Here is a 24,287-nt window from a genome sequence, read left to right as displayed (position 1 = left end):
TCTGAGCTGGTCTGGTCTGGTCAGGGTTATAGAGTTAGAGCTCTGAGCTGGTCTGGTCTGGACAGGGTCATCATGCTCTGAGCTGGTCTGTTCTGGTCAGGGTTATAGATTTAGAGCTCTGAGCTGGTCTGGTCTGGACAGGGTCATCATGCTCTGAGCTGGTCTGGTCTGGTCAGGGTCATCATGCTCTGAGCTTGTCTGGTCTGGACAGGGTCATCATGCTCTGAGCTGGTCTGGTCTGGACAGGGTCAACATGCTCTGAGCTGGTCTGGTCTGGACAGGGTTATAGAGTTAGAGCTCTGAGCTGGTCTGGTCTGGACAGGGTTATAGAGTTAGAGCTCTGAGCTGGTCTGGTCTGGACAGGGTCATCATGCTCTGAGCTGGTCTGGTCTGGTCAGGGTCATCATGCTCTGAGCTGGTCTGGTCTGGACAGGGTTATAGAGTTAGAGCTCTGAGCTGGTCTGGTCTGGACAGGGTCATCATGCTCTGAGCTGGTCTGGTCTGGACAGGGTTATAGAGTTAGAGCTCTGAGCTGGTCTGGTCTGGACAGGGTTATAGAGTTAGAGCTCTGAGCTGGTCTGGTCTGGACAGGGTTATAGAGTTAGAGCTCTGAGCTGGTCTGGTCTGGACAGGGTCATCATGCTCTGAGCTGGTCTGGTCTGGACAGGGTCATCATGCTCTGAGCTGGTCTGGTCAGGGTTATAGAGTTAGAGCTCTGAGCTGGTCTGGTCTGGTCAGGGTCATAGATGCTCTGAGCTGGTCTGGTCTGGACAGGGTTATAGAGTTAGAGCTCTGAGCTGGTCTTGTCTGGACAGGGTCATCATGCTCTGAGCTGGTCTGGTCTGGACAAGGTCACCATGCTCTGAGCTGGTCTGGTCTGGACAGGGTTATAGAGTTAGAGCTCTGAGCTGGTCTGGTCTGGACAAGGTTATAGAGTTAGAGCTCTGAGCTGGTCTGGTCTGGACAGGGTCATCATGCTCTGAGCTGGTCTGGTCTGGTCAGGGTTATAGAGTTAGAGCTCTGAGCTGGTCTGGTCTGGACAGGGTCATCATGCTCTGAGCTGGTCTGGTCTCGACAGGGTTATAGAGTTAGAGCTCTGAGCTGGTCTGGTCTGGTCAGGGTCATCATGCTCTGAGCTGGTCTGGTCTGGACAGGGTTATAGAGTTAGAGCTCTGAGCTGGTCTGGACAGGGTCATCATGCTCTGAGCTGGTCTGGTCTGGTCAGGGTTATAGAGTTAGAGTTCTGAGCTGGTCTGGTCTGGACAGGGTCATCATGCTCTGAGCTGGTCTGGTCTGGACAGGGTTATAGAGTTAGAGCTCTGAGCTGGTCTGGTCTGGACAGGGTCATCATGCTCTGAGCTGGTCTGGTCTGGTCAGGGTTATAGAGTTAGAGCTCTGAGCTGGTCTGGTCTGGACAGGGTTATAGAGTTAGAGCTCTGAGCTGGTCTGGACAGGGTCATCATGCTCTGAGCTGGTCTGGTCTGGTCAGGGTTATAGAGTTAGAGCTCTGAGGTCCCGGGGAATTAAATGTGCTGAGCTGTTCTGGTCTGGACAGGGTTATAGAGTTAGAGCTCTGAGCTGGTCTGGTCTGGACAGGGTCATCATGCTCTGAGCTGGTCTGGTCTGGTCAGGGTTATAGATTTAGAGCTCTGAGCTGGTCTGGTCTGGACAGGGTCATCATGCTCTGAGCTGGTCTGGTCTGGTCAGGGTCATCATGCTCTGAGCTTGTCTGGTCTGGACAGGGTCATCATGCTCTGAGCTGGTCTGGTCTGGACAGGGTCATCATGCTCTGAGCTGGTCTGGTCTGGACAGGGTTATAGAGTTAGAGCTCTGAGCTGGTCTGGTCTGGACAGGGTTATCATGCTCTGAGCTGGTCTGGTCTGGACAGGGTCATCATGCTCTGAGCTGGTCTGGTCTGGTCAGGGTCATCATGCTCTGAGCTGGTCTGGTCTGGACAGGGTTATAGAGTTAGAGCTCTGAGCTGGTCTGGTCTGGACAGGGTCATCATGCTCTGAGCTGGTCTGGTCTGGACAGGGTTATAGAGTTAGAGCTCTGAGCTGGTCTGGTCTGGACAGGGTTATAGAGTTAGAGCTCTGAGCTGGTCTGGTCTGGACAGGGTTATAGAGTTAGAGCTCTGAGCTGGTCTGGTCTGGACAGGGTCATCATGCTCTGAGCTGGTCTGGTCTGGACAGGGTCATCATGCTCTGAGCTGGTCTGGTCAGGGTTATAGAGTTAGAGCTCTGAGCTGGTCTGGTCTGGTCAGGGTCATAGATGCTCTGAGCTGGTCTGGTCTGGACAGGGTTATAGAGTTAGCTCTGAGCTGGTCTGGTCTGGACAGGGTCATCATGCTCTGAGCTGGTCTGGTCTGGACAAGGTCACCATGCTCTGAGCTGGTCTGGTCTGGACAGGGTTATAGATTAGCTCTGAGCTGGTCTGGTCTGGACAGGGTTATAGAGTTAGAGCTCTGAGCTGGTCTGGTCTGGACAGGGTCATCATGCTCTGAGCTGGTCTGGTCTGGTCAGGGTTATAGAGTTAGAGCTCTGAGCTGGTCTGGTCTGGACAGGGTCATCATGCTCTGAGCTGGTCTGGTCTGGACAGGGTTATAGAGTTAGAGCTCTGAGCTGGTCTGGTCTGGACAGGGTCATCATGCTCTGAGCTGGTCTGGTCTGGACAGGGTTATAGAGTTAGAGCTCTGAGCTGGTCTGGTCTGGACAGGGTCATCATGCTCTGAGCTGGTCTGGTCTGGTCAGGGTTATAGAGTTAGAGCTCTGAGCTGGTCTGGTCTGGACAGGGTCATCATGCTCTGAGCTGGTCTGGTCTGGACAGGGTTATAGAGTTAGAGCTCTGAGCTGGTCTGGTCTGGACAGGGTCATCATGCTCTGAGCTCTGGCTGGTCTGGTCTGGTCAGGGTTATAGAGTTAGAGCTCTGAGCTGGTCTGGTCTGGACAGGGTTATAGAGTTAGAGCTCTGAGCTGGTCTGGACAGGGTCATCATGCTCTGAGCTGGTCTGGTCTGGTCAGGGTTATAGAGTTAGAGCTCTGAGCTGGTCTGGTCTGGACAGGGTTATAGAGTTAGAGCTCTGAGCTGGTCTGGTCTGGACAGGGTCATCATGCTCTGAGCTGGTCTGGTCTGGTCAGGGTCATCATGCTCTGAGCTGGTCTGGTCTGGACAGGGTTATAGAGTTAGAGCTCTGAGCTGGTCTGGTCTGGACAGGGTCATCATGCTCTGAGCTGGTCTGGTCTGGACAGGGTTATAGAGTTAGAATTCTGAGCTGGTCTGGTCTGGTCAGGGTCATCATGCTCTGAGCTGGTCTGGTCTGGACAGGGTTATAGAGTTAGAGCTCTGAGCTGGTCTGGTCTGGTCAGGGTCATCATGCTCTGAGCTGGTCTGGTCTGGACAGGGTTATAGAGTTAGAGCTCTGAGCTGGTCTGGTCAGGGTTATAGAGTTAGAGCTCTGAGCTGGTCTGGTCTGGACAGGGTTATAGAGTTAGAGCTCTGAGCTGGTCTGGTCTGGTCAGGGTCATCATGCTCTGATCTGGTCTGGTCTGGACAGGGTCATAGAGTTAGAGCTCTGAGCTGGTCTGGTCTGGTCAGGGTCATCATGCTCTGAGCTGGTCTGGTCTGGACAGGGTTATAGAGTTAGAGCTCTGAGCTGGTCTGGACAGGGTCATCATGCTCTGAGCTGGTCTGGTCTGGTCAGGGTTATAGAGTTAGAGTTCTGAGCTGGTCTGGTCTGGACAGGGTCATCATGCTCTGAGCTGGTCTGGTCTGGACAGGGTTATAGAGTTAGAGCTCTGAGCTGGTCTGGTCTGGACAGGGTCATCATGCTCTGAGCTGGTCTGGTCTGGTCAGGGTTATAGAGTTAGAGCTCTGAGCTGGTCTGGTCTGGACAGGGTTATAGAGTTAGAGCTCTGAGCTGGTCTGGACAGGGTCATCATGCTCTGAGCTGGTCTGGTCTGGTCAGGGTTATAGAGTTAGAGCTCTGAGCTGTTCTGGTCTGGACAGGGTTATAGAGTTAGAGCTCTGAGCTGGTCTGGTCTGGACAGGGTCATCATGCTCTGAGCTGGTCTGGTCTGGTCAGGGTCATCATGCTCTGAGCTGGTCTGGTCTGGACAGGGTTATAGAGTTAGAGCTCTGAGCTGGTCTGGTCTGGTCAGGGTCATCATGCTCTGAGCTGGTCTGGTCTGGACAGGGTTATAGAGTTAGAGCTCTGAGCTGGTCTGGACAGGGTCATCATGCTCTGAGCTGGTCTGGTCTGGTCAGGGTTATAGAGTTAGAGTTCTGAGCTGGTCTGGTCTGGACAGGGTCATCATGCTCTGAGCTGGTCTGGTCTGGACAGGGTTATAGAGTTAGAGCTCTGAGCTTGTCTGGTCTGGTCAGGGTTATAGAGTTAGAGCTCTGAGCTGGTCTGGTCTGGACAGGGTCATCATGCTCTGAGCTGGTCTGGTCTGGTCAGGGTTATAGAGTTAGAGCTCTGAGCTGGTCTGGTCTGGACAGGGTTATAGAGTTAGAGCTCTGAGCTGGTCTGGTCTGGACAGGGTCATCATGCTCTGAGCTGGTCTGGTCTGGACAGGGTTATAGAGTTAGAATTCTGAGCTGGTCTGGTCTGGTCAGGGTCATCATGCTCTGAGCTGGTCTGGTCTGGACAGGGTTATAGAGTTAGAGCTCTGAGCTGGTCTGGTCTGGTCAGGGTCATCATGCTCTGAGCTGGTCTGGTCTGGACAGGGTTATAGAGTTAGAGCTCTGAGCTGGTCTGGTCAGGGGTTAGAGTTAGAGCTCTGAGCTGGTCTGGTCTGGACAGGGTTATAGAGTTAGAGCTCTGAGCTGGTCTGGTCTGGTCAGGGTCATCATGCTCTGATCTGGTCTGGTCTGGACAGGGTCATAGAGTTAGAGCTCTGAGCTGGTCTGGTCTGGACAGGGTCATCATGCTCTGATCTGGTCTGGTCTGGACAGGGTCATAGAGTTAGAGCTCTGAGCTGGTCTGGTCTGGTCAGGGTTATAGAGTTAGAGCTCTGAGCTGGTCTGGACAGGGTCATCATGCTCTGAGCTGGTCTGGTCTGGACAGGGTTATAGAGTTAGAGCTCTGAGCTTGTCTGGTCTGGTCAGGGTTATCGAGTTAGAGCTCTGAGCTGGTCTGGTCTGGACAGGGTCATCATGCTCTGAGCTGGTCTGGTCTGGTCAGGGTTATAGAGTTAGAGCTCTGAGCTGGTCTGGTCTGGACAGGGTCATTATGCTCTGAGCTGGTCTGGTCTGGACAGGGTTATAGAGTTAGAGCTCTGAGCTGGTCTGGTCTGGACAGGGTCATCATCATGCTCTGAGCTGGTCTGGTCTGGACAGGGTTATAGAGTTAGAGCTCTGAGCTGGTCTGGTCTGGACAGGGTTATAGAGTTAGAGCTCTGAGCTGGTCTGGTCTGGACAGGGTCATCATGCTCTGAGCTGGTCTGGTCTGGTCAGGGTTATAGAGTTAGAGCTCTGAGCTGTTCTGGACAGGGTTATAGAGTTAGAGCTCTGAGCTGGTCTGGTCTGGACAGGGTCATCATGCTCTGAGCTGGTCTGGTCTGGACAGGGTTATAGAGTTAGAGCTCTGAGCTGGTCTGGTCTGGACAGGGTTATAGAGTTAGAGCTCAGAGCTGGTCTGGTCTGGACAGGGTCATCATGCTCTGAGCTGGTCTGGTCTGGACAGGGTTATAGAGTTAGAGCTCTGAGCTGGTCTGGTCTGGACAGGGTTATAGAGTTAGAGCTCTGAGCTGGTCTGGTCTGGACAGGGTTATAGAGTTAGAGCTCTGAGCTGGTCTGGTCTGGACAGGGTCATTATGCTCTGAGCTGGTCTGGTCTGGACAGGGTTATAGAGTTAGAGCTCTGAGCTGGTCTGGTCTGGACAGGGTCATCATGCTCTGAGCTGGTCTGGTCTGGACAGGGTTATAGAGTTAGAGCTCTGAGCTTGTCTGGTCTGGTCAGGGTTATAGAGTTAGAGCTCTGAGCTGGTCTGGTCTGGACAGGGTCATCATGCTCTGAGCTGGTCTGGTCTGGTCAGGGTTATAGAGTTAGAGCTCTGAGCTGGTCTGGTCTGGACAGGGTTATAGAGTTAGAGCTCTGAGCTGGTCTGGTCTGGACAGGGTCATCATGCTCTGAGCTGGTCTGGTCTGGACAGGGTTATAGAGTTAGAATTCTGAGCTGGTCTGGTCTGGTCAGGGTCATCATGCTCTGAGCTGGTCTGGTCTGGACAGGGTTATAGAGTTAGAGCTCTGAGCTGGTCTGGTCTGGTCAGGGTCATCATGCTCTGAGCTGGTCTGGTCTGGACAGGGTTATAGAGTTAGAGCTCTGAGCTGGTCTGGTCAGGGTTATAGAGTTAGAGCTCTGAGCTGGTCTGGTCTGGACAGGGTTATAGAGTTAGAGCTCTGAGCTGGTCTGGTCTGGTCAGGGTCATCATGCTCTGATCTGGTCTGGTCTGGACAGGGTCATAGAGTTAGAGCTCTGAGCTGGTCTGGTCTGGACAGGGTCATCATGCTCTGATCTGGTCTGGTCTGGACAGGGTCATAGAGTTAGAGCTCTGAGCTGGTCTGGTCTGGTCAGGGTTATAGAGTTAGAGCTCTGAGCTGGTCTGGACAGGGTCATCATGCTCTGAGCTGGTCTGGTCTGGACAGGGTTATAGAGTTAGAGCTCTGAGCTTGTCTGGTCTGGTCAGGGTTATAGAGTTAGAGCTCTGAGCTGGTCTGGTCTGGACAGGGTCATCATGCTCTGAGCTGGTCTGGTCTGGTCAGGGTTATAGAGTTAGAGCTCTGAGCTGGTCTGGTCTGGACAGGGTCATTATGCTCTGAGCTGGTCTGGTCTGGACAGGGTTATAGAGTTAGAGCTCTGAGCTGGTCTGGTCTGGACAGGGTCATTATGCTCTGAGCTGGTCTGGTCTGGACAGGGTTATAGAGTTAGAGCTCTGAGCTGGTCTGGTCTGGACAGGGTTATAGAGTTAGAGCTCTGAGCTGGTCTGGTCTGGACAGGGTCATCATGCTCTGAGCTGGTCTGGTCTGGTCAGGTTAGAGTTAGGCTCTGATAGAGTTAGAGCATCTGAGCTGGTCTGGACAGGGTTATAGAGTTAGAGCTCTGAGCTGGTCTGGTCTGGACAGGGTCATCATGCTCTGAGCTGGTCTGGTCTGGACAGGGTTATAGAGTTAGAGCTCTGAGCTGGTCTGGTCTGGACAGGGTTATAGAGTTAGAGCTCAGAGCTGGTCTGGTCTGGACAGGGTCATCATGCTCTGAGCTGGTCTGGTCTGGACAGGGTTATAGAGTTAGAGCTCTGAGCTGGTCTGGTCTGGACAGGGTTATAGAGTTAGAGCTCTGAGCTGGTCTGGTCTGGACAGGGGTTATAGAGTTAGAGCTCTGAGCTGGTCTGGTCTGGACAGGGTCATTATGCTCTGAGCTGGTCTGGTCTGGACAGGGTTATAGAGTTAGAGCTCTGAGCTGGTCTGGTCTGGACAGGGTCATCATGCTCTGAGCTGGTCTGGTCTGGACAGGGTCTTCATGCTCTGAGCTGGTCTGGTCTGGACAGGGTTATAGAGTTAGAGCTCTGAGCTGGTCTGGTCTGGACAGGGTTATAGAGTTAGATCTCTGAGCTGGTCTGGTCTGGACAGGGTCATCATGCTCTGAGCTGGTCTGGTCTGGTCAGGGTTATAGAGTTAGAGCTCTGAGCTGGTCTGGTCAGGGTCATCATGCTCTGAGCTGGTCTGGTCTGGACAGGGTTATAGAGTTAGAGCTCTGAGCTGGTCTGGTCTGGACAGGGTTATAGAGTTAGAGCTCTGAGCTGGTCTGGTCTGGACAGGGTCATCATGCTCTGAGCTGGTCTGGTCTGGTCAGGGTTATAGAGTTAGAGCTCTGAGCTGGTCTGGTCTGGACAGGGTCATCATGCTCTGAGCTGGTCTGGTCTGGTCAGGGTTATAGAGTTAGAGCTCTGAGCTGGTCTGGTCTGGTCAGGGTTATAGAGTTAGAGCTCTGAGCTGGTCTGGTCTGGTCAGGGTCATCATGCTCTGAGCTGGTCTGGTCTGGTCAGGGTTATAGAGTTAGAGCTCTGAGCTGGTCTGGTCTGGACAGGGTTATAGAGTTAGAGCTCTGAGCTGTTCTGGTCTGGACAGGGTTATAGAGTTAGAGCTCTGAGCTGGTCTGGTCAGGGTCATCATGCTCTGAGCTGGTCTGGTCTGGACAGGGTCATCATGCTCTGAGCTGGTCTGGTCTGGACAGGGTCATCGTGCTCTGAGCTGGTCTGGTCTGGACAGGGTCATCGTGCTCTGAGCTGGTCTGGTCAGGGTCATCATGCTCTGAGCTGGTCTGGTCTGGTCAGGGTTATAGAGTTAGAGCTCTGAGCTGGTCTGGTCAGGGTTATAGAGTTAGAGCTCTGAGCTGGTCTGGTCTGGTCAGGGTCATCATGCTCTGAGCTGGTCTGGTCTGGACAGGGTTATAGAGTTAGAGCTCTGAGCTGGTCTGGTCTGGTCAGGGTTATAGAGTTAGAGCTCTGAGCTGGTCTGGTCTGGACAGGGTTATAGAGTTAGAGCTCTGAGCTGGTCTGGTCTGGTCAGGGTCATCATGCTCTGATCTGGTCTGGTCTGGTCAGGGTTATACAGTTAGAGCTCTGAGCTGGTCTGGTCTGGTCAGGGTTATAGAGTTAAGAGCTCTGAGCTGGTCTGGTCTGGACAGGGTTATAGAGTTAGAGCTCTGAGCTGGTCTGGTCTGGACAGGGTCATCATGCTCTGAGCTGGTCTGGTCTGGACAGGGTTATAGAGTTAGAGCTCTGAGCTGGTCTGGTCTGGACAGGGTCATCATGCTCTGAGCTGGTCTGGTCTGGTCAGGGTTATAGAGTTAGAGCTCTGAGCTGGTCTGGTCTGGACAGGGTCATCATGCTCTGAGCTGGTCTGGTCTGGACAGGGTTATAGAGTTAGAGCTCTGAGCTGGTCTGGTCTGGACAGGGTTATAGAGTTAGAGCTCTGAGCTGGTCTGGTCTGGACAGGGTTATAGAGTTAGAGCTCTGAGCTGGTCTGGTCTGGTCAGGGTCATCATGCTCTGAGCTGGTCTGGTCTGGACAGGGTCATCATGCTCTGAGCTGGTCTGGTCTGGACAGGGTTATAGAGTTAGAGCTCTGAGCTGGTCTGGTCTGGTCAGGGTCATCATGCTCTGAGCTGGTCTGGTCTGGACAGGGTTATCATGCTCTGAGCTGGTCTGGTCTGGTCAGGGTTATAGAGTTAGAGCTCTGAGCTGGTCTGGACAGGGTCATCGTGCTCTGAGCTGGTCTGGTCTGGACAGGGTTATAGAGTTAGAGCTCTGAGCTGGTCTGGTCTGGTCAGGGTCATCATGCTCTGAGCTGGTCTGGTCTGGACAGGGTTATAGAGTTAGAGCTCTGAGCTGGTCTGGTCTGGTCAGGGTTATAGAGTTAGAGCTCTGAGCTGGTCTGGTCTGGACAGGGTTATCATGCTCTGAGCTGGTCTGGTCTGGTCAGGGTTATAGAGTTAGAGCTCTGAGCTGGTCTGGTCTGGACAGGGTTATAGAGTTAGAGCTCTGAGCTGGTCTGGTCTGGACAGGGTTATAGAGTTAGAGCTCTGAGCTGGTCTGGTCTGGACAGGGTCATCATGCTCTGACCTGGTCTGGTCTGGACAGGGTCTTCATGCTCTGAGCTGGTCTGGTCTGGACAGGGTTATAGAGTTAGAGCTCTGAGCTGGTCTGGTCTGGACAGGGTTATAGAGTTAGATCTCTGAGCTGGTCTGGTCTGGACAGGGTCATCATGCTCTGAGCTGGTCTGGTCAGGGTTATAGAGTTAGATCTCTGAGCTGGTCTGGTCTGGACAGGGTCATCATGCTCTGAGCTGGTCTGGTCAGGGTTATAGAGTTAGAGCTCTGAGCTGGTCTGGTCAGGGTCATCATGCCCTGAGCTGGTCTGGTCTGGTCAGGGTCATCGTGCTCTGAGCTGGTCTGGTCTGGACAGGGTTATAGAGTTAGAGCTCTGAGCTGGTCTGGTCTGGACAGGGTTATAGAGTTAGAGCTCTGAGCTGGTCTGGTCTGGACAGGGTTATAGAGTTAGAGCTCTGAGCTGGTCTGGTCAGGGTCATCATGCTCTGAGCTGGTCTGGTCTGGACAGGGTTATATAGTTAGAGCTCTGAGCTGGTCTGGTCTGGACAGGGTCATCATGCTCTGAGCTGGTCTGGTCAGGGTTATAGAGTTAGAGCTCTGAGCTGGTCTGGTCTGGACAGGGTCATCATGCTCTGAGCTGGTCTGGTCTGGTCAGGGTCATCATGCTCTGAGCTGGTCTGGTCTGGACAGGGTTATAGAGTTAGAGCTCTGAGCTGGTCTGGTCTGGACAGGGTCATCATGCTCTGAGCTGGTCTGGTCTGGGTTAGGGTCAGAGCTCTGAGCTGGTCTGGTCTGGACAGGGTTATAGAGTTAGAGCTCTGAGCTGGTCTGGTCTGGACAGGGTTATAGAGTTAGAGCTCTGAGCTGGTCTGGTCTGGTCAGGGTTATAGAGTTAGAGCTCTGAGCTGGTCTGGTCTGGACAGGGTCATCATGCTCTGAGCTGGTCTGGTCTGGTCAGGTTCATCATGCTCTGAGCTGGTCTGGTCTGGACAGGGTTATAGAGTTAGAGCTCTGAGCTGGTCTGGTCTGGACAGGGTCATCATGCTCTGAGCTGGTCTGGTCTGGTCAGGGTTATAGAGTTAGAGCTCTGAGCTGGTCTGGTCTGGACAGGGTCATCATGCTCTGAGCTGGTCTGGTCTGGTCAGGGTTATAGAGTTAGAGCTCTGAGCTGGTCTGGTCTGGTCAGGGTTATAGAGTTAGAGCTCTGAGCTGGTCTGGTCTGGTCAGGGTCATCATGCTCTGAGCTGGTCTGGTCTGGTCAGGGTTATAGAGTTAGAGCTCTGAGCTGGTCTGGTCTGGACAGGGTTATAGAGTTAGAGCTCTGAGCTGTTCTGGTCTGGACAGGGTTATAGAGTTATAGAGCTCTGAGCTGGTCTGGTCTGGTCAGGGTCATCATGCTCTGAGCTGGTCTGGTCTGGACAGGGTCATCATGCTCTGAGCTGGTCTGGTCTGGACAGGGTCATCGTGCTCTGAGCTGGTCTGGTCTGGACAGGGTCATCGTGCTCTGAGCTGGTCTGGTCTGGACAGGGTCATCATGGTCTGAGCTGGTCTGGTCTGGACAGGGTCATCATGCTCTGAGCTGGTCTGGTCAGGGTTATAGAGTTAGAGCTCTGAGCTGGTCTGGTCAGGGTTATAGAGTTAGAGCTCTGAGCTGGTCTGGTCAGGGTCATCATGCTCTGAGCTGGTCTGGTCTGGACAGGGTTATAGTTAGAGCTCTGAGCTGGTCTGGTCTGGTCAGGGTTATAGAGTTAGAGCTCTGAGCTGGTCTGGTCTGGACAGGGTTATAGAGTTAGAGCTCTGAGCTGGTCTGGTCAGGGTCATCATGCTCTGATCTGGTCTGGTCAGGGTTATAGAGTTAGAGCTCTGAGCTGGTCTGGTCTGGTCAGGGTTATAGAGTTAAGAGCTCTGAGCTGGTCTGGTCTGGACAGGGTTATAGAGTTAGAGCTCTGAGCTGGTCTGGTCTGGACAGGGTCATCATGCTCTGAGCTGGTCTGGTCTGGACAGGGTTATAGAGTTAGAGCTCTGAGCTGGTCTGGTCTGGACAGGGTCATCATGCTCTGAGCTGGTCTGGTCTGGTCAGGGTTATAGAGTTAGAGCTCTCAGCTGGTCTGGTCTGGACAGGGTCATCATGCTCTGAGCTGGTCTGGTCTGGTCAGGGTTATAGAGTTAGAGCTCTGAGCTGGTCTGGTCTGGACAGGGTTATAGAGTTAGAGCTCTGAGCTGGTCTGGTCTGGACAGGGTTATAGAGTTAGAGCTCTGAGCTGGTCTGGTCTGGACAGGGTTATAGAGTTAGAGCTCTGAGCTGGTCTGGTCTGGTCAGGGTCATCATGCTCTGAGCTGGTCTGGTCTGGACAGGGTCATCATGCTCTGAGCTGGTCTGGTCTGGACAGGGTTATAGAGTTAGAGCTCTGAGCTGGTCTGGTCTGGTCAGGGTCATCATGCTCTGAGCCTGTCTGGTCTGGACAGGGTTATCATGCTCTGAGCTGGTCTGGTCTGGTCAGGGTTATAGAGTTAGAGCTCTGAGCTGGTCTGGACAGGGTCATCGTGCTCTGAGCTGGTCTGGTCTGGTCAGGGTCATCATGCTCTGAGCTGGTCTGGTCTGGTCAGGGTCATCGTGCTCTGAGCTGGTCTGGTCTGGACAGGGTTATAGAGTTAGAGCTCTGAGCTGGTCTGGTCTGGACAGGGTTATAGAGTTAGAGCTCTGAGCTGGTCTGGTCTGGACAGGGTTATAGAGTTAGAGCTCTGAGCTGGTCTGGTCAGGGTCATCATGCTCTGAGCTGGTCTGGTCTGGACAGGGTTATATAGTTAGAGCTCTGAGCTGGTCTGGTCTGGACAAGGTCATCATGCTCTGAGCTGGTCTGGTCAGGGTTATAGAGTTAGAGCTCTGAGCTGGTCTGGTCTGGACAGGGTCATCATGCTCTGAGCTGGTCTGGTCTGGTCAGGGTTATAGAGTTAGAGCCCTGAGCTGGTCTGGTCTGGTCAGGGTTATAGAGTTAGAGCTCCGAGCTGGTCTGGACAGGGTTATAGAGTTAGAGCTCTGAGCTGGTCTGGTCTGGACAGGGTCATCATGCTCTGAGCTGGTCTGGTCTGGTCAGGGTTATAGAGTTAGAGCTCTGAGCTGGTCTGGTCAGGGGTCATCATGCCCTGAGCTGGTCTGGTCTGGTCAGGGTCATCTGTGCTCTGAGCTGGTCTGGTCTGGACAGGGTTATAGAGTTAGAGCTCTGAGCTGGTCTGGTCTGGACAGGGTTATAGAGTTAGAGCTCTGAGCTGGTCTGGTCTGGACAGGGTTATAGAGTTAGAGCTCTGGTCTGGTCAGCTCATGCTCTGAGCTGGTCTGGTCAGGGTCATCATGCTCTGAGCTGGTCTGGTCTGGACAGGGTTATAGAGTTAGAGCTCTGAGCTGGTCTGGTCTGGACAGGGTTATAGAGTTAGAGCTCTGAGCTGGTCTGGTCTGGACAGGGTCATCATGCTCTGAGCTGGTCTGGTCAGGGTTATAGAGTTAGAGCTCTGAGCTGGTCTGGTCTGGACAGGGTCATCATGCTCTGAGCTGGTCTGGTCTGGTCAGGGTTATAGAGTTAGAGCCCTGAGCTGGTCTGGTCAGGGTTATAGAGTTAGAGCTCCGAGCTGGTCTGGACAGGGTTATAGAGTTAGAGCTCTGAGCTGGTCTGGTCTGGACAGGGTCATCATGCTCTGAGCTGGTCTGGTCTGGACAGGGTTATAGAGTTAGAGCTCTGAGCTGGTCTGGTCTGGACAGGGTCATCATGCTCTGAGCTGGTCTGGTCTGGTCAGGGTTATAGAGTTAGAGCTCTCAGCTGGTCTGGTCTGGACAGGGTCATCATGCTCTGAGCTGGTCTGGTCTGGTCAGGGTTATAGAGTTAGAGCTCTGAGCTGGTCTGGTCTGGACAGGGTTATAGAGTTAGAGCTCTGAGCTGGTCTGGTCTGGACAGGGTTATAGAGTTAGAGCTCTGAGCTGGTCTGGTCTGGACAGGGTTATAGAGTTAGAGCTCTGAGCTGGTCTGGTCTGGTCAGGGTCATCATGCTCTGAGCTGGTCTGGTCTGGACAGGGTCATCATGCTCTGAGCTGGTCTGGTCTGGACAGGGTTATAGAGTTAGAGCTCTGAGCTGGTCTGGTCTGGTCAGGGTCATCATGCTCTGAGCCTGTCTGGTCTGGACAGGGTTATCATGCTCTGAGCTGGTCTGGTCTGGTCAGGGTTATAGAGTTAGAGCTCTGAGCTGGTCTGGACAGGGTCATCGTGCTCTGAGCTGGTCTGGTCTGGTCAGGGTCATCATGCTCTGAGCTGGTCTGGTCTGGTCAGGGTCATCGTGCTCTGAGCTGGTCTGGTCTGGACAGGGTTATAGAGTTAGAGCTCTGAGCTGGTCTGGTCTGGACAGGGTTATAGAGTTAGAGCTCTGAGCTGGTCTGGTCTGGACAGGGTTATAGAGTTAGAGCTCTGAGCTGGTCTGGTCAGGGTCATCATGCTCTGAGCTGGTCTGGTCTGGACAGGGTTATATAGTTAGAGCTCTGAGCTGGTCTGGTCTGGACAAGGTCATCATGCTCTGAGCTGGTCTGGTCAGGGTTATAGAGTTAGAGCTCTGAGCTGGTCTGGTCTGGACAGGGTCATCATGCTCTGAGCTGGTCTGGTCTGGTCAGGGTTATAGAGTTAGAGCCCTGAGCTGGTCTGGTCTGGTCAGGGTTATAGAGTTAGAGCTCCGAGCTGGTCTGGACAGGGTTATAGAGTTAGAGCTCTGAGCTGGTCTGGTCTGGACAGGGTCATCATGCTCTGAGCTGGTCTGGTCTGGTCAGGGTTATAGAGTTATAGCTCTGAGCTGGTCTGGTCAGGGTCATCATGCCCTGAGCTGGTCTGGTCTGGTCAGGGTCATCGTGCTCTGAGCTGGTCTGGTCTGGACAGGGTTATAGAGTTAGAGCTCTGAGCTGGTCTGGTCTGGACAGGGTTATAGAGTTAGAGCTCTGAGCTGGTCTGGTCTGGACAGGGTTATAGAGTTAGAGCTCTGAGCTGGTCTGGTCAGGGTCATCATGCTCTGAGCTGGTCTGGTCTGGACAGGGTTATAGAGTTAGAGCTCTGAGCTGGTCTGGTCTGGACAGGGTTATAGAGTTAGAGCTCTGAGCTGGTCTGGTCTGGACAGGGTCATCATGCTCTGAGCTGGTCTGGTCAGGGTTATAGAGTTAGAGCTCTGAGCTGGTCTGGTCTGGACAGGGTCATCATGCTCTGAGCTGGTCTGGTCTGGTCAGGGTTATAGAGTTAGAGCCCTGAGCTGGTCTGGTCAGGGTTATAGAGTTAGAGCTCCGAGCTGGTCTGGACAGGGTTATAGAGTTAGAGCTCTGAGCTGGTCTGGTCTGGACAGGGTCATCATGCTCTGAGCTGGTCTGGTCTGGACAGGGTTATAGAGTTAGAGCTCTGAGCTGGTCTGGTCTGGACAGGGTTATAGAGTTAGAGCTCTGAGCTGGTCTGGTCTGGTCAGGGTCATCATGCTCTGAGCTGGTCTGGTCTGGACAGGGTTATAGAGTTAGAGCTCTGAGCTGGTCTGGTCTGGACAGGGTCATCATGCTCTGAGCTGGTCTGGTCTGGACAGGGTCATCATGCTCTGAGCTGGTCTGGTCAGGGTTATAGAGTTAGAGCTCTGAGCTGGTCTGGTCTGGACAGGGTTATAGAGTTAGAGCTCTGAGCTGGTCTGGTCTGGTCAGGGTTATAGAGTTAGAGCTCTGAGCTGGTCTGGTCTGGACAGGGTCATCATGCTCTGAGCTGGTCTGGTCTGGTCAGGTTCATCATGCTCTGAGCTGGTCTGGTCTGGACAGGGTTATAGAGTTAGAGCTCTGAGCTGGTCTGGTCTGGACAGGGTCATCATGCTCTGAGCTGGTCTGGTCTGGTCAGGGTTATAGAGTTAGAGCTCTGAGCTGGTCTGGTCTGGACAGGGTCATCATGCTCTGAGCTGGTCTGGTCTGGTCAGGGTTATAGAGTTAGAGCTCTGAGCTGGTCTGGTCTGGTCAGGGTTATAGAGTTAGAGCTCTGAGCTGGTCTGGTCTGGTCAGGGTCATCATGCTCTGAGCTGGTCTGGTCTGGTCAGGGTTATAGAGTTAGAGCTCTGAGCTGGTCTGGTCTGGACAGGGTTATAGAGTTAGAGCTCTGAGCTGTTCTGGTCTGGACAGGGTTATAGAGTTATAGAGCTCTGAGCTGGTCTGGTCTGGTCAGGGTCATCATGCTCTGAGCTGGTCTGGTCTGGACAGGGTCATCATGCTCTGAGCTGGTCTGGTCTGGACAGGGTCATCGTGCTCTGAGCTGGTCTGGTCTGGACAGGGTCATCGTGCTCTGAGCTGGTCTGGTCAGGGTCATCATGGTCTGAGCTGGTCTGGTCTGGACAGGGTCATCATGCTCTGAGCTGGTCTGGTCAGGGTTATAGAGTTAGAGCTCTGAGCTGGTCTGGTCAGGGTTATAGAGTTAGAGCTCTGAGCTGGTCTGGTCTGGTCAGGGTCATCATGCTCTGAGCTGGTCTGGTCTGGACAGGGTTATAGTTAGAGCTCTGAGCTGGTCTGGTCTGGTCAGGGTTATAGAGTTAGAGCTCTGAGCTGGTCTGGTCTGGACAGGGTTATAGAGTTAGAGCTCTGAGCTGGTCTGGTCAGGGTCATCATGCTCTGATCTGGTCTGGTCAGGGTTATAGAGTTAGAGCTCTGAGCTGGTCTGGTCTGGTCAGGGTTATAGAGTTAAGAGCTCTGAGCTGGTCTGGTCTGGACAGGGTTATAGAGTTAGAGCTCTGAGCTGGTCTGGTCTGGACAGGGTCATCATGCTCTGAGCTGGTCTGGTCTGGACAGGGTTATAGAGTTAGAGCTCTGAGCTGGTCTGGTCTGGACAGGGTCATCATGCTCTGAGCTGGTCTGGTCTGGTCAGGGTTATAGAGTTAGAGCTCTCAGCTGGTCTGGTCTGGACAGGGTCATCATGCTCTGAGCTGGTCTGGTCTGGTCAGGGTTATAGAGTTAGAGCTCTGAGCTGGTCTGGTCTGGACAGGGTTATAGAGTTAGAGCTCTGAGCTGGTCTGGTCTGGACAGGGTTATAGAGTTAGAGCTCTGAGCTGGTCTGGTCTGGACAGGGTTATAGAGTTAGAGCTCTGAGCTGGTCTGGTCTGGTCAGGGTCATCTTGCTCTGAGCTGGTCTGGTCTGGACAGGGTCATCATGCTCTGAGCTGGTCTGGACAGGGTTATAGAGTTAGAGCTCTGAGCTGGTCTGGTCTGGTCAGGGTTATAGAGTTAGAGCTCTGAGCTGGTCTGGTCTGGACAGGGTTATAGAGTTAGAGCTCTGAGCTGGTCTGGTCAGGGTCATCATGCTCTGATCTGGTCTGGTCAGGGTTATAGAGTTAGAGCTCTGAGCTGGTCTGGTCTGGTCAGGGTTATAGAGTTAAGAGCTCTGAGCTGGTCTGGTCTGGACAGGGTTATAGAGTTAGAGCTCTGAGCTGGTCTGGTCTGGACAGGGTCATCATGCTCTGAGCTGGTCTGGTCTGGACAGGGTTATAGAGTTAGAGCTCTGAGCTGGTCTGGTCTGGACAGGGTCATCATGCTCTGAGCTGGTCTGGTCTGGACAGGGTTATAGAGTTAGAGCTCTGAGCTGGTCTGGTCTGGACAGGGTCATCATGCTCTGAGCTGGTCTGGTCTGGTCAGGGTTATAGAGTTAGAGCTCTGAGCTGGTCTGGTCTGGACAGGGTTATAGAGTTAGAGCTCTGAGCTGGTCTGGTCTGGACAGGGTTATAGAGTTAGAGCTCTGAGCTGGTCTGGTCTGGACAGGGTTATAGAGTTAGAGCTCTGAGCTGGTCTGGTCTGGTCAGGGTCATCATGCTCTGAGCTGGTCTGGTCTGGACAGGGTCATCATGCTCTGAGCTGGTCTGGTCTGGACAGGGTTATAGAGTTAGAGCTCTGAGCTGGTCTGGTCTGGTCAGGGTCATCATGCTCTGAGCCTGTCTGGTCTGGACAGGGTTATCATGCTCTGAGCTGGTCTGGTCTGGTCAGGGTTATAGAGTTAGAGCTCTGAGCTGGTCTGGACAGGGTCATCATGCTCTGAGCTGGTCTGGTCTGGTCAGGGTCATCATGAGTTGAGCTGGTCTGAGCTGGTCTGGTCTGGACAGGGTCATCGTGCTCTGAGCTGGTCTGGTCTGGACAGGGTTATAGAGTTAGAGCTCTGAGCTGGTCTGGTCTGGACAGGGTTATAGAGTTAGAGCTCTGAGCTGGTCTGGTCAGGGTCATCATGCTCTGAGCTGGTCTGGTCTGGACAGGGTTATATAGTTAGAGCTCTGAGCTGGTCTGGTCTGGACAAGGTCATCATGCTCTGAGCTGGTCTGGTCAGGGTTATAGAGTTAGAGCTCTGAGCTGGTCTGGTCTGGACAGGGTCATCATGCTCTGAGCTGGTCTGGTCTGGTCAGGGTTATAGAGTTAGAGCTCTGAGCTGGTCTGGTCTGGTCAGGGTTATAGAGTTAGAGCTCTGAGCTGGTCTGGACAGGGTTATAGAGTTAGAGCTCTGAGCTGGTCTGGTCTGGACAGGGTCATCATGCTCTGAGCTGGTCTGGTCTGGTCAGGGTTATAGAGTTATAGCTCTGAGCTGGTCTGGTCAGGGTCATCATGCCCTGAGCTGGTCTGGTCTGGTCAGGGTCATCATGCTCTGAGCTGGTCTGGTCTGGACAGGGTTATAGAGTTAGAGCTCTGAGCTGGTCTGGTCTGGACAGGGTTATAGAGTTAGAGCTCTGAGCTGGTCTGGTCTGGACAGGGTTATAGAGTTAGAGCTCTGAGCTGGTCTGGTCAGGGTCATCATGCTCTGAGCTGGTCTGGTCTGGACAGGGTTATAGAGTTAGAGCTCTGAGCTGGTCTGGTCTGGACAGGGTTATAGAGTTAGAGCTCTGAGCTGGTCTGGTCTGGACAGGGTCATCATGCTCTGAGCTGGTCTGGTCAGGGTTATAGAGTTAGAGCTCTGAGCTGGTCTGGTCTGGACAGGGTCATCATGCTCTGAGCTGGTCTGGTCTGGTCAGGGTTATAGAGTTAGAGCCCTGAGCTGGTCTGGTCAGGGTTATAGAGTTAGAGCTCCGAGCTGGTCTGGACAGGGTTATAGAGTTAGAGCTCTGAGCTGGTCTGGTCTGGACAGGGTCATCATGCTCTGAGCTGGTCTGGTCTGGACAGGGTTATAGAGTTAGAGCTCTGAGCTGGTCTGGTCTGGACAGGGTTATTAGAGCTCTGAGAGTTAGAGCTCTGAGCTGGTCTGGTCTGGTCAGGGTCATCATGCTCTGAGCTGGTCTGGTCTGGACAGGGTTATAGAGTTAGAGCTCTGAGCTGGTCTGGTCTGGACAGGGTCATCATGCTCTGAGCTGGTCTGGTCTGGACAGGGTCATCATGCTCTGAGCTGGTCTGGTCAGGGTTATAGAGTTAGAGCTCTGAGCTGGTCTGGTCTGGACAGGGTTATAGAGTTAGAGCTCTGAGCTGGTCTGGTCTGGTCAGGGTTATAGAGTTAGAGCTCTGAGCTGGTCTGGTCTGGACAGGGTCATCATGCTCTGAGCTGGTCTGGTCTGGTCAGGTTCATCATGCTCTGAGCTGGTCTGGTCTGGACAGGGTTATAGAGTTAGAGCTCTGAGCTGGTCTGGTCTGGACAGGGTCATCATGCTCTGAGCTGGTCTGGTCTGGTCAGGGTTATAGAGTTAGAGCTCTGAGCTGGTCTGGTCTGGACAGGGTCATCATGCTCTGAGCTGGTCTGGTCAGGGTTATAGAGTTAGAGCTCTGAGCTGGTCTGGTCTGGTCAGGGTTATAGAGTTAGAGCTCTGAGCTGGTCTGGTCTGGTCAGGGTCATCATGCTCTGAGCTGGTCTGGTCTGGTCAGGGTTATAGAGTTAGAGCTCTGAGCTGGTCTGGTCTGGACAGGGTTATAGAGTTAGAGCTCTGAGCTGTTCTGGTCTGGACAGGGTTATAGAGTTATAGAGCTCTGAGCTGGTCTGGTCTGGACAGGGTCATCGTGCTCTGAGCTGGTCTGGTCAGGGTCATCATGGTCTGAGCTGGTCTGGTCTGGACAGGGTCATCATGCTCTGAGCTGGTCTGGTCAGGGTTATAGAGTTAGAGCTCTGAGCTGGTCTGGTCTGGAGGGTTATAGAGTTAGAGCTCTGAGCTGGTCTGGTCTGGACAGGGTCATCATGCTCTGAGCTGGTCTGGTCTGGACAGGGTTATAGAGTTAGAGCTCTGAGCTGGTCTGGTCTGGTCAGGGTTATAGAGTTAGAGCTCTGAGCTGGTCTGGTCTGGACAGGGTTATAGAGTTAGAGCTCTGAGCTGGTCTGGTCAGGGTCATCATGCTCTGATCTGGTCTGGTCTGGTCAGGGTTATACAGTTAGAGCTCTGAGCTGGTCTGGTCTGGTCAGGGTTATAGAGTTAAGAGCTCTGAGCTGGTCTGGTCTGGACAGGGTTATAGAGTTAGAGCTCTGAGCTGGTCTGGTCTGGACAGGGTCATCATGCTCTGAGCTGGTCTGGTCTGGACAGGGTTATAGAGTTAGAGCTCTGAGCTGGTCTGGTCTGGACAGGGTCATCATGCTCTGAGCTGGTCTGGTCTGGTCAGGGTTATAGAGTTAGAGCTCTGAGCTGGTCTGGTCTGGACAGGGTCATCATGCTCTGAGCTGGTCTGGTCTGGTCAGGGTTATAGAGTTAGAGCTCTGAGCTGGTCTGGTCTGGACAGGGTTATAGAGTTAGAGCTCTGAGCTGGTCTGGTCTGGACAGGGTTATAGAGTTAGAGCTCTGAGCTGGTCTGGTCTGGACAGGGTTATAGAGTTAGAGCTCTGAGCTGGTCTGGTCTGGTCAGGGTCATCTTGCTCTGAGCTGGTCTGGTCTGGACAGGGTCATCATGCTCTGAGCTGGTCTGGACAGGGTTATAGAGTTAGAGCTCTGAGCTGGTCTGGTCTGGTCAGGGTCATCATGCTCTGAGCTGGTCTGGTCTGGACAGGGTTATCATGCTCTGAGCTGGTCTGGTCTGGTCAGAGTTATAGAGTTAGAGCTCTGAGCTGGTCTGGACAGGGTCATCGTGCTCTGAGCTGGTCTGGTCTGGTCAGGGTCATCATGCTCTGAGCTGGTCTGGTCTGGACAGGGTTATCATGCTCTGAGCTGGTCTGGTCTGGACAGGGTTATAGAGTTAGAGCTCTGAGCTGGTCTGGTCTGGTCAGGGTTATAGAGTTAGAGCTCTGAGCTGGTCTGGTCTGGACAGGGTTATCATGCTCTGAGCTGGTCTGGTCTGGTCAGGGTTATAGAGTTAGAGCTCTGAGCTGGTCTGGTCTGGACAGGGTCATCGTGCTCTGAGCTGGTCTGGTCTGGACAGGGTTATAGAGTTAGAGCTCTGAGCTGGTCTGGTCTGGACAGGGTTATAGAGTTAGAGCCCTGAGCTGGTCTGGTCTGGACAGGGTCATCATGCTCTGAGCTGGTCTGGTCTGGACAGGGTCATCATGCTCTGAGCTGGTCTGGTCTGGACAGGGTTATAGAGTTAGAGCTCTGAGCTGGTCTGGTCTGGACAGGGTTATAGAGTTAGAGCTCTGAGCTGGTCTGGTCTGGTCAGGGTCATCATGCTCTGAGCTGGTCTGGTCTGGTCAGGGTTATAGAGTTAGAGCTCTGAGCTGGTCTGGTCTGGACAGGGTTATAGAGTTAGAGCTCTGAGCTGGTCTGGTCTGGACAGGGTCATCATGCTCTGAGCTGGTCTGGTCTGGACAGAGTTATAGAGTTAGAGCTCTGAGCTGGTCTGGTCTGGACAGGGTTATAGAGTTAGAGCTCTGAGCTGGTCTGGTCTGGACAGGGTTATAGAGTTAGAGCTCTGAGCTGGTCTGGTCAGGGTTATAGAGTTAGAGCTCTGAGCTGGTCTTGTCTGGACAGGGTCATCATGCTCTGAGCTGGTCTGGTCTGGACAGGGTCACCATGCTCTGAGCTGGTCTGGTCTGGACAGGGTTATAGAGTTAGAGCTCTGAGCTGGTCTGGTCTGGACAGGGTTATAGAGTTAGAGCTCTGAGCTGGTCTGGTCTGGACAGGGTCATCATGCTCTGAGCTGGTCTGGTCTGGTCAGGGTTATAGAGTTAGAGCTCTGAGCTGGTCTGGTCTGGACAGGGTCATCATGGTCATCATCAAACCCCCTTTAAACCCCCCTGGGTTGAGATCTGGTGACTGAGACACAAACCCCCTTGGTGAAACAGAAACCCCTTTAAACTCTAGGTTGAGATCTGGTGACTGAGACACCAACCCCTTTAAACCCCCTCTGGGTTGAGATCTGGTGACTGAGACACAAACCCCTTTAAACCCCCTCTGGGTTGAGATCTGGTGACTGAGACACCAACCCCTTTAAACCCCCTCTGGGTTGAGATCTGGTGACTGAGACACCAACCCCTTTAAACCCCCTCTGGGTTGAGATCTGGTGACTGAGACACAAACCCCCTTTAAACCCCCTCTAGGTTGAGATCTGGTGACTGAGACACCAACCCCCTTTAAACCCCCTCTGGGTTGAGATCTGGTGACTGAGACACAAACCCCCTTTAAACTCCCTCTGGGTTGAGATCTGGTGGCAGAGACACAAACCCCCTTTAAACCCCCTCTGGGTTGAGATCTGGTGACTGAGACACATACCCCCACTGGGTTGAGATCTGGTGACTGAGACACCAACCCCCTTTAAACTCCCTCTGGGTTGAGATCTGGTGGCTGAGACACAAACCCCCTTTAAACCCCCTCTGGGTTGAGATCTGGTGACTGAGACACAAACCCCCTTTAAACTCCCTCTGGGTTGAGATCTGGTGGCAGAGACACCAACCCCCTTTAAACCCCCTCTGGGTTGAGATCTGGTGGCTGAGACACCAACCCCCTTTAAACCCCCTCTGGGTTGAGATCTGGTGACTGAGACACCAACCCCTTTAAACCCCTCTGGGTTGAGATCTGGTGACTGAGACACAAACCCCCTTTAAACCCCCTCTGGGTTGAGATCTGGTGGCTGAGACACAAACCCCCTTTAAACCCCCTATCTTCCTTTGAGACCCCTCTTTCAAAGTCACTGAGATTTTTTATTGTAGCCATGGAAGCCAAAATATTGGTCTGGACATTTTCTACATGACCCTAAGCATGATGGGATGTGTTAATTGCTTATGAACTCAGGAACCACACCTGTGGTTACTGCTTTCAATATACTTTGTATCCCTCATATGCTCAAGTGTTTCCATCATCTATGTACTCCAACAGTTTGAGATGGGGAGTCCCACTGAGATGCTGAGTGTATCCGACAGCGCTAGAGAGTCCCAGAGGTCCTACCTCCTATTAACCTCTATCAACCTGAAGCAAGGACGAACCTGGTCATCAGAGACCGCTTCATAACAAAAACCTGTTGATTGTTATTACACTTCATAACACATAAAACCTGGTCGAGACCTTGTGGTAAGAGACCACTTCATAACACATAAAACCTGGTAAGACTGTTATTGTTAGACTTCATAACACATAAAACCTGGTCATTAGAGACCTCTGTGGTAAGACTGTTATTACACTTCATAACACTTCATAAAATAAAACCTGGTCATTAGAGACCTCTGTGGTAACACTGTTATTACACTTCATAACACATAAAACCATTAGGTCATTAGAGACCTAAGCATGAAAACCTGGTAACCTCTGTGGTAAGACTGTTATTACACTTCATAACACTTCATAACACATAAAACCTGGTCATTAGAGACCTCTGTGGTAAGGCTGTTATTACACTTCATAACACTTCATAACACATAAAACCTGGTCATTAGAGACCTCTGTGGTAACGCTGTTATTAGACTTCATAACACTTCATAACACATAAAACCTGGTCATTAGAGACCTCTGTGGTAAGACTGTTATTACACTTCATAACACATAAAACCTGGTCATTAGAGACCTCTGTGGTAACGCTGTTATTACACTTCATAACACTTCATAACACATAAAACCTGGTCATTAGAGACCTCTGTGGTAACGCTGTTATTAGACTTCATAACACATAAAACCTGGTCATCAGAGACCTCTGTGGTAACGCTGTTATTACACTTCATAACACATAAAACCTGGTCATCAGAGACCTCTGTGGTAACGCTGTTATTACACTTCATAACACATAAAACCTGGTCATTAGAGACCTCTGTGGTAAGACTGTTATTAGACTTCATAACACATCAAACCTGGTCATTAGAGACCTCTGTGATAAGACTGTTATTACACTTCATAACACTTCATAACACATAAAACCTGGTCGTTAGAGACCTGTGGACTTTTCCATGTAAATATTGAAGTCACCAAAATTGTGAATATTATCTGCCATGACTACGAGGTCCTATAGGAATTCAGGGACCTCAGTGAGGAACACTGTATATGGCCCAGGAGGCCTGTAAACAGTAGCTATAAAAAGTGAATTCAGGGAACACTGTATATGGCCCAGGAGGCCTGTAAACAGTAGCTATTTTTTATTTTTTTTATTTTACCTTTATTTAACCAGGCAAGTCAGTTAAGAACATATTCTTATTTTCAATGACGGCCTGGGAACAGTGGGTTAACTGCCTGTTCAGGGGCAGAACGACAGATTTGTACCTTGTCAGCTCGGGGGTTTGAACTCGCAACCTTCCGGTTACTAGTCCAACGCTCTAACCACTAGGCTATCCTGCCGCCCCTATAAAAAGTGAA

At 52.3% G+C, this 24,287-nt stretch overlaps 1 protein-coding gene across 1 annotated transcript in view; it reads left to right on the top strand.

Moving 5' to 3' along the window:
• LOC135565184 (uncharacterized) overlaps positions 1–22,958 on the top strand; it is a 111,052-nt gene extending 88,094 nt beyond the window's left edge. Inside the window, exon 4 of the mRNA XM_065011245.1 lies at positions 22,827–22,958. Within this exon, the coding sequence (XP_064867317.1) occupies positions 22,827–22,958 (132 nt within the window). The remainder of the gene's footprint in view (positions 1–22,826) is intronic.
• Positions 22,959–24,287: the final 1,329 nt, after the last annotated feature.

The sequence above is a fragment of the Oncorhynchus nerka genome, linkage group LG27 (genome assembly GCF_034236695.1).
Source record: "Oncorhynchus nerka isolate Pitt River linkage group LG27, Oner_Uvic_2.0, whole genome shotgun sequence".
NCBI classification, from domain to species: Eukaryota; Metazoa; Chordata; class Actinopteri; order Salmoniformes; family Salmonidae; genus Oncorhynchus; species Oncorhynchus nerka.
This window is presented reverse-complemented; position numbering and strand designations above follow the sequence as displayed.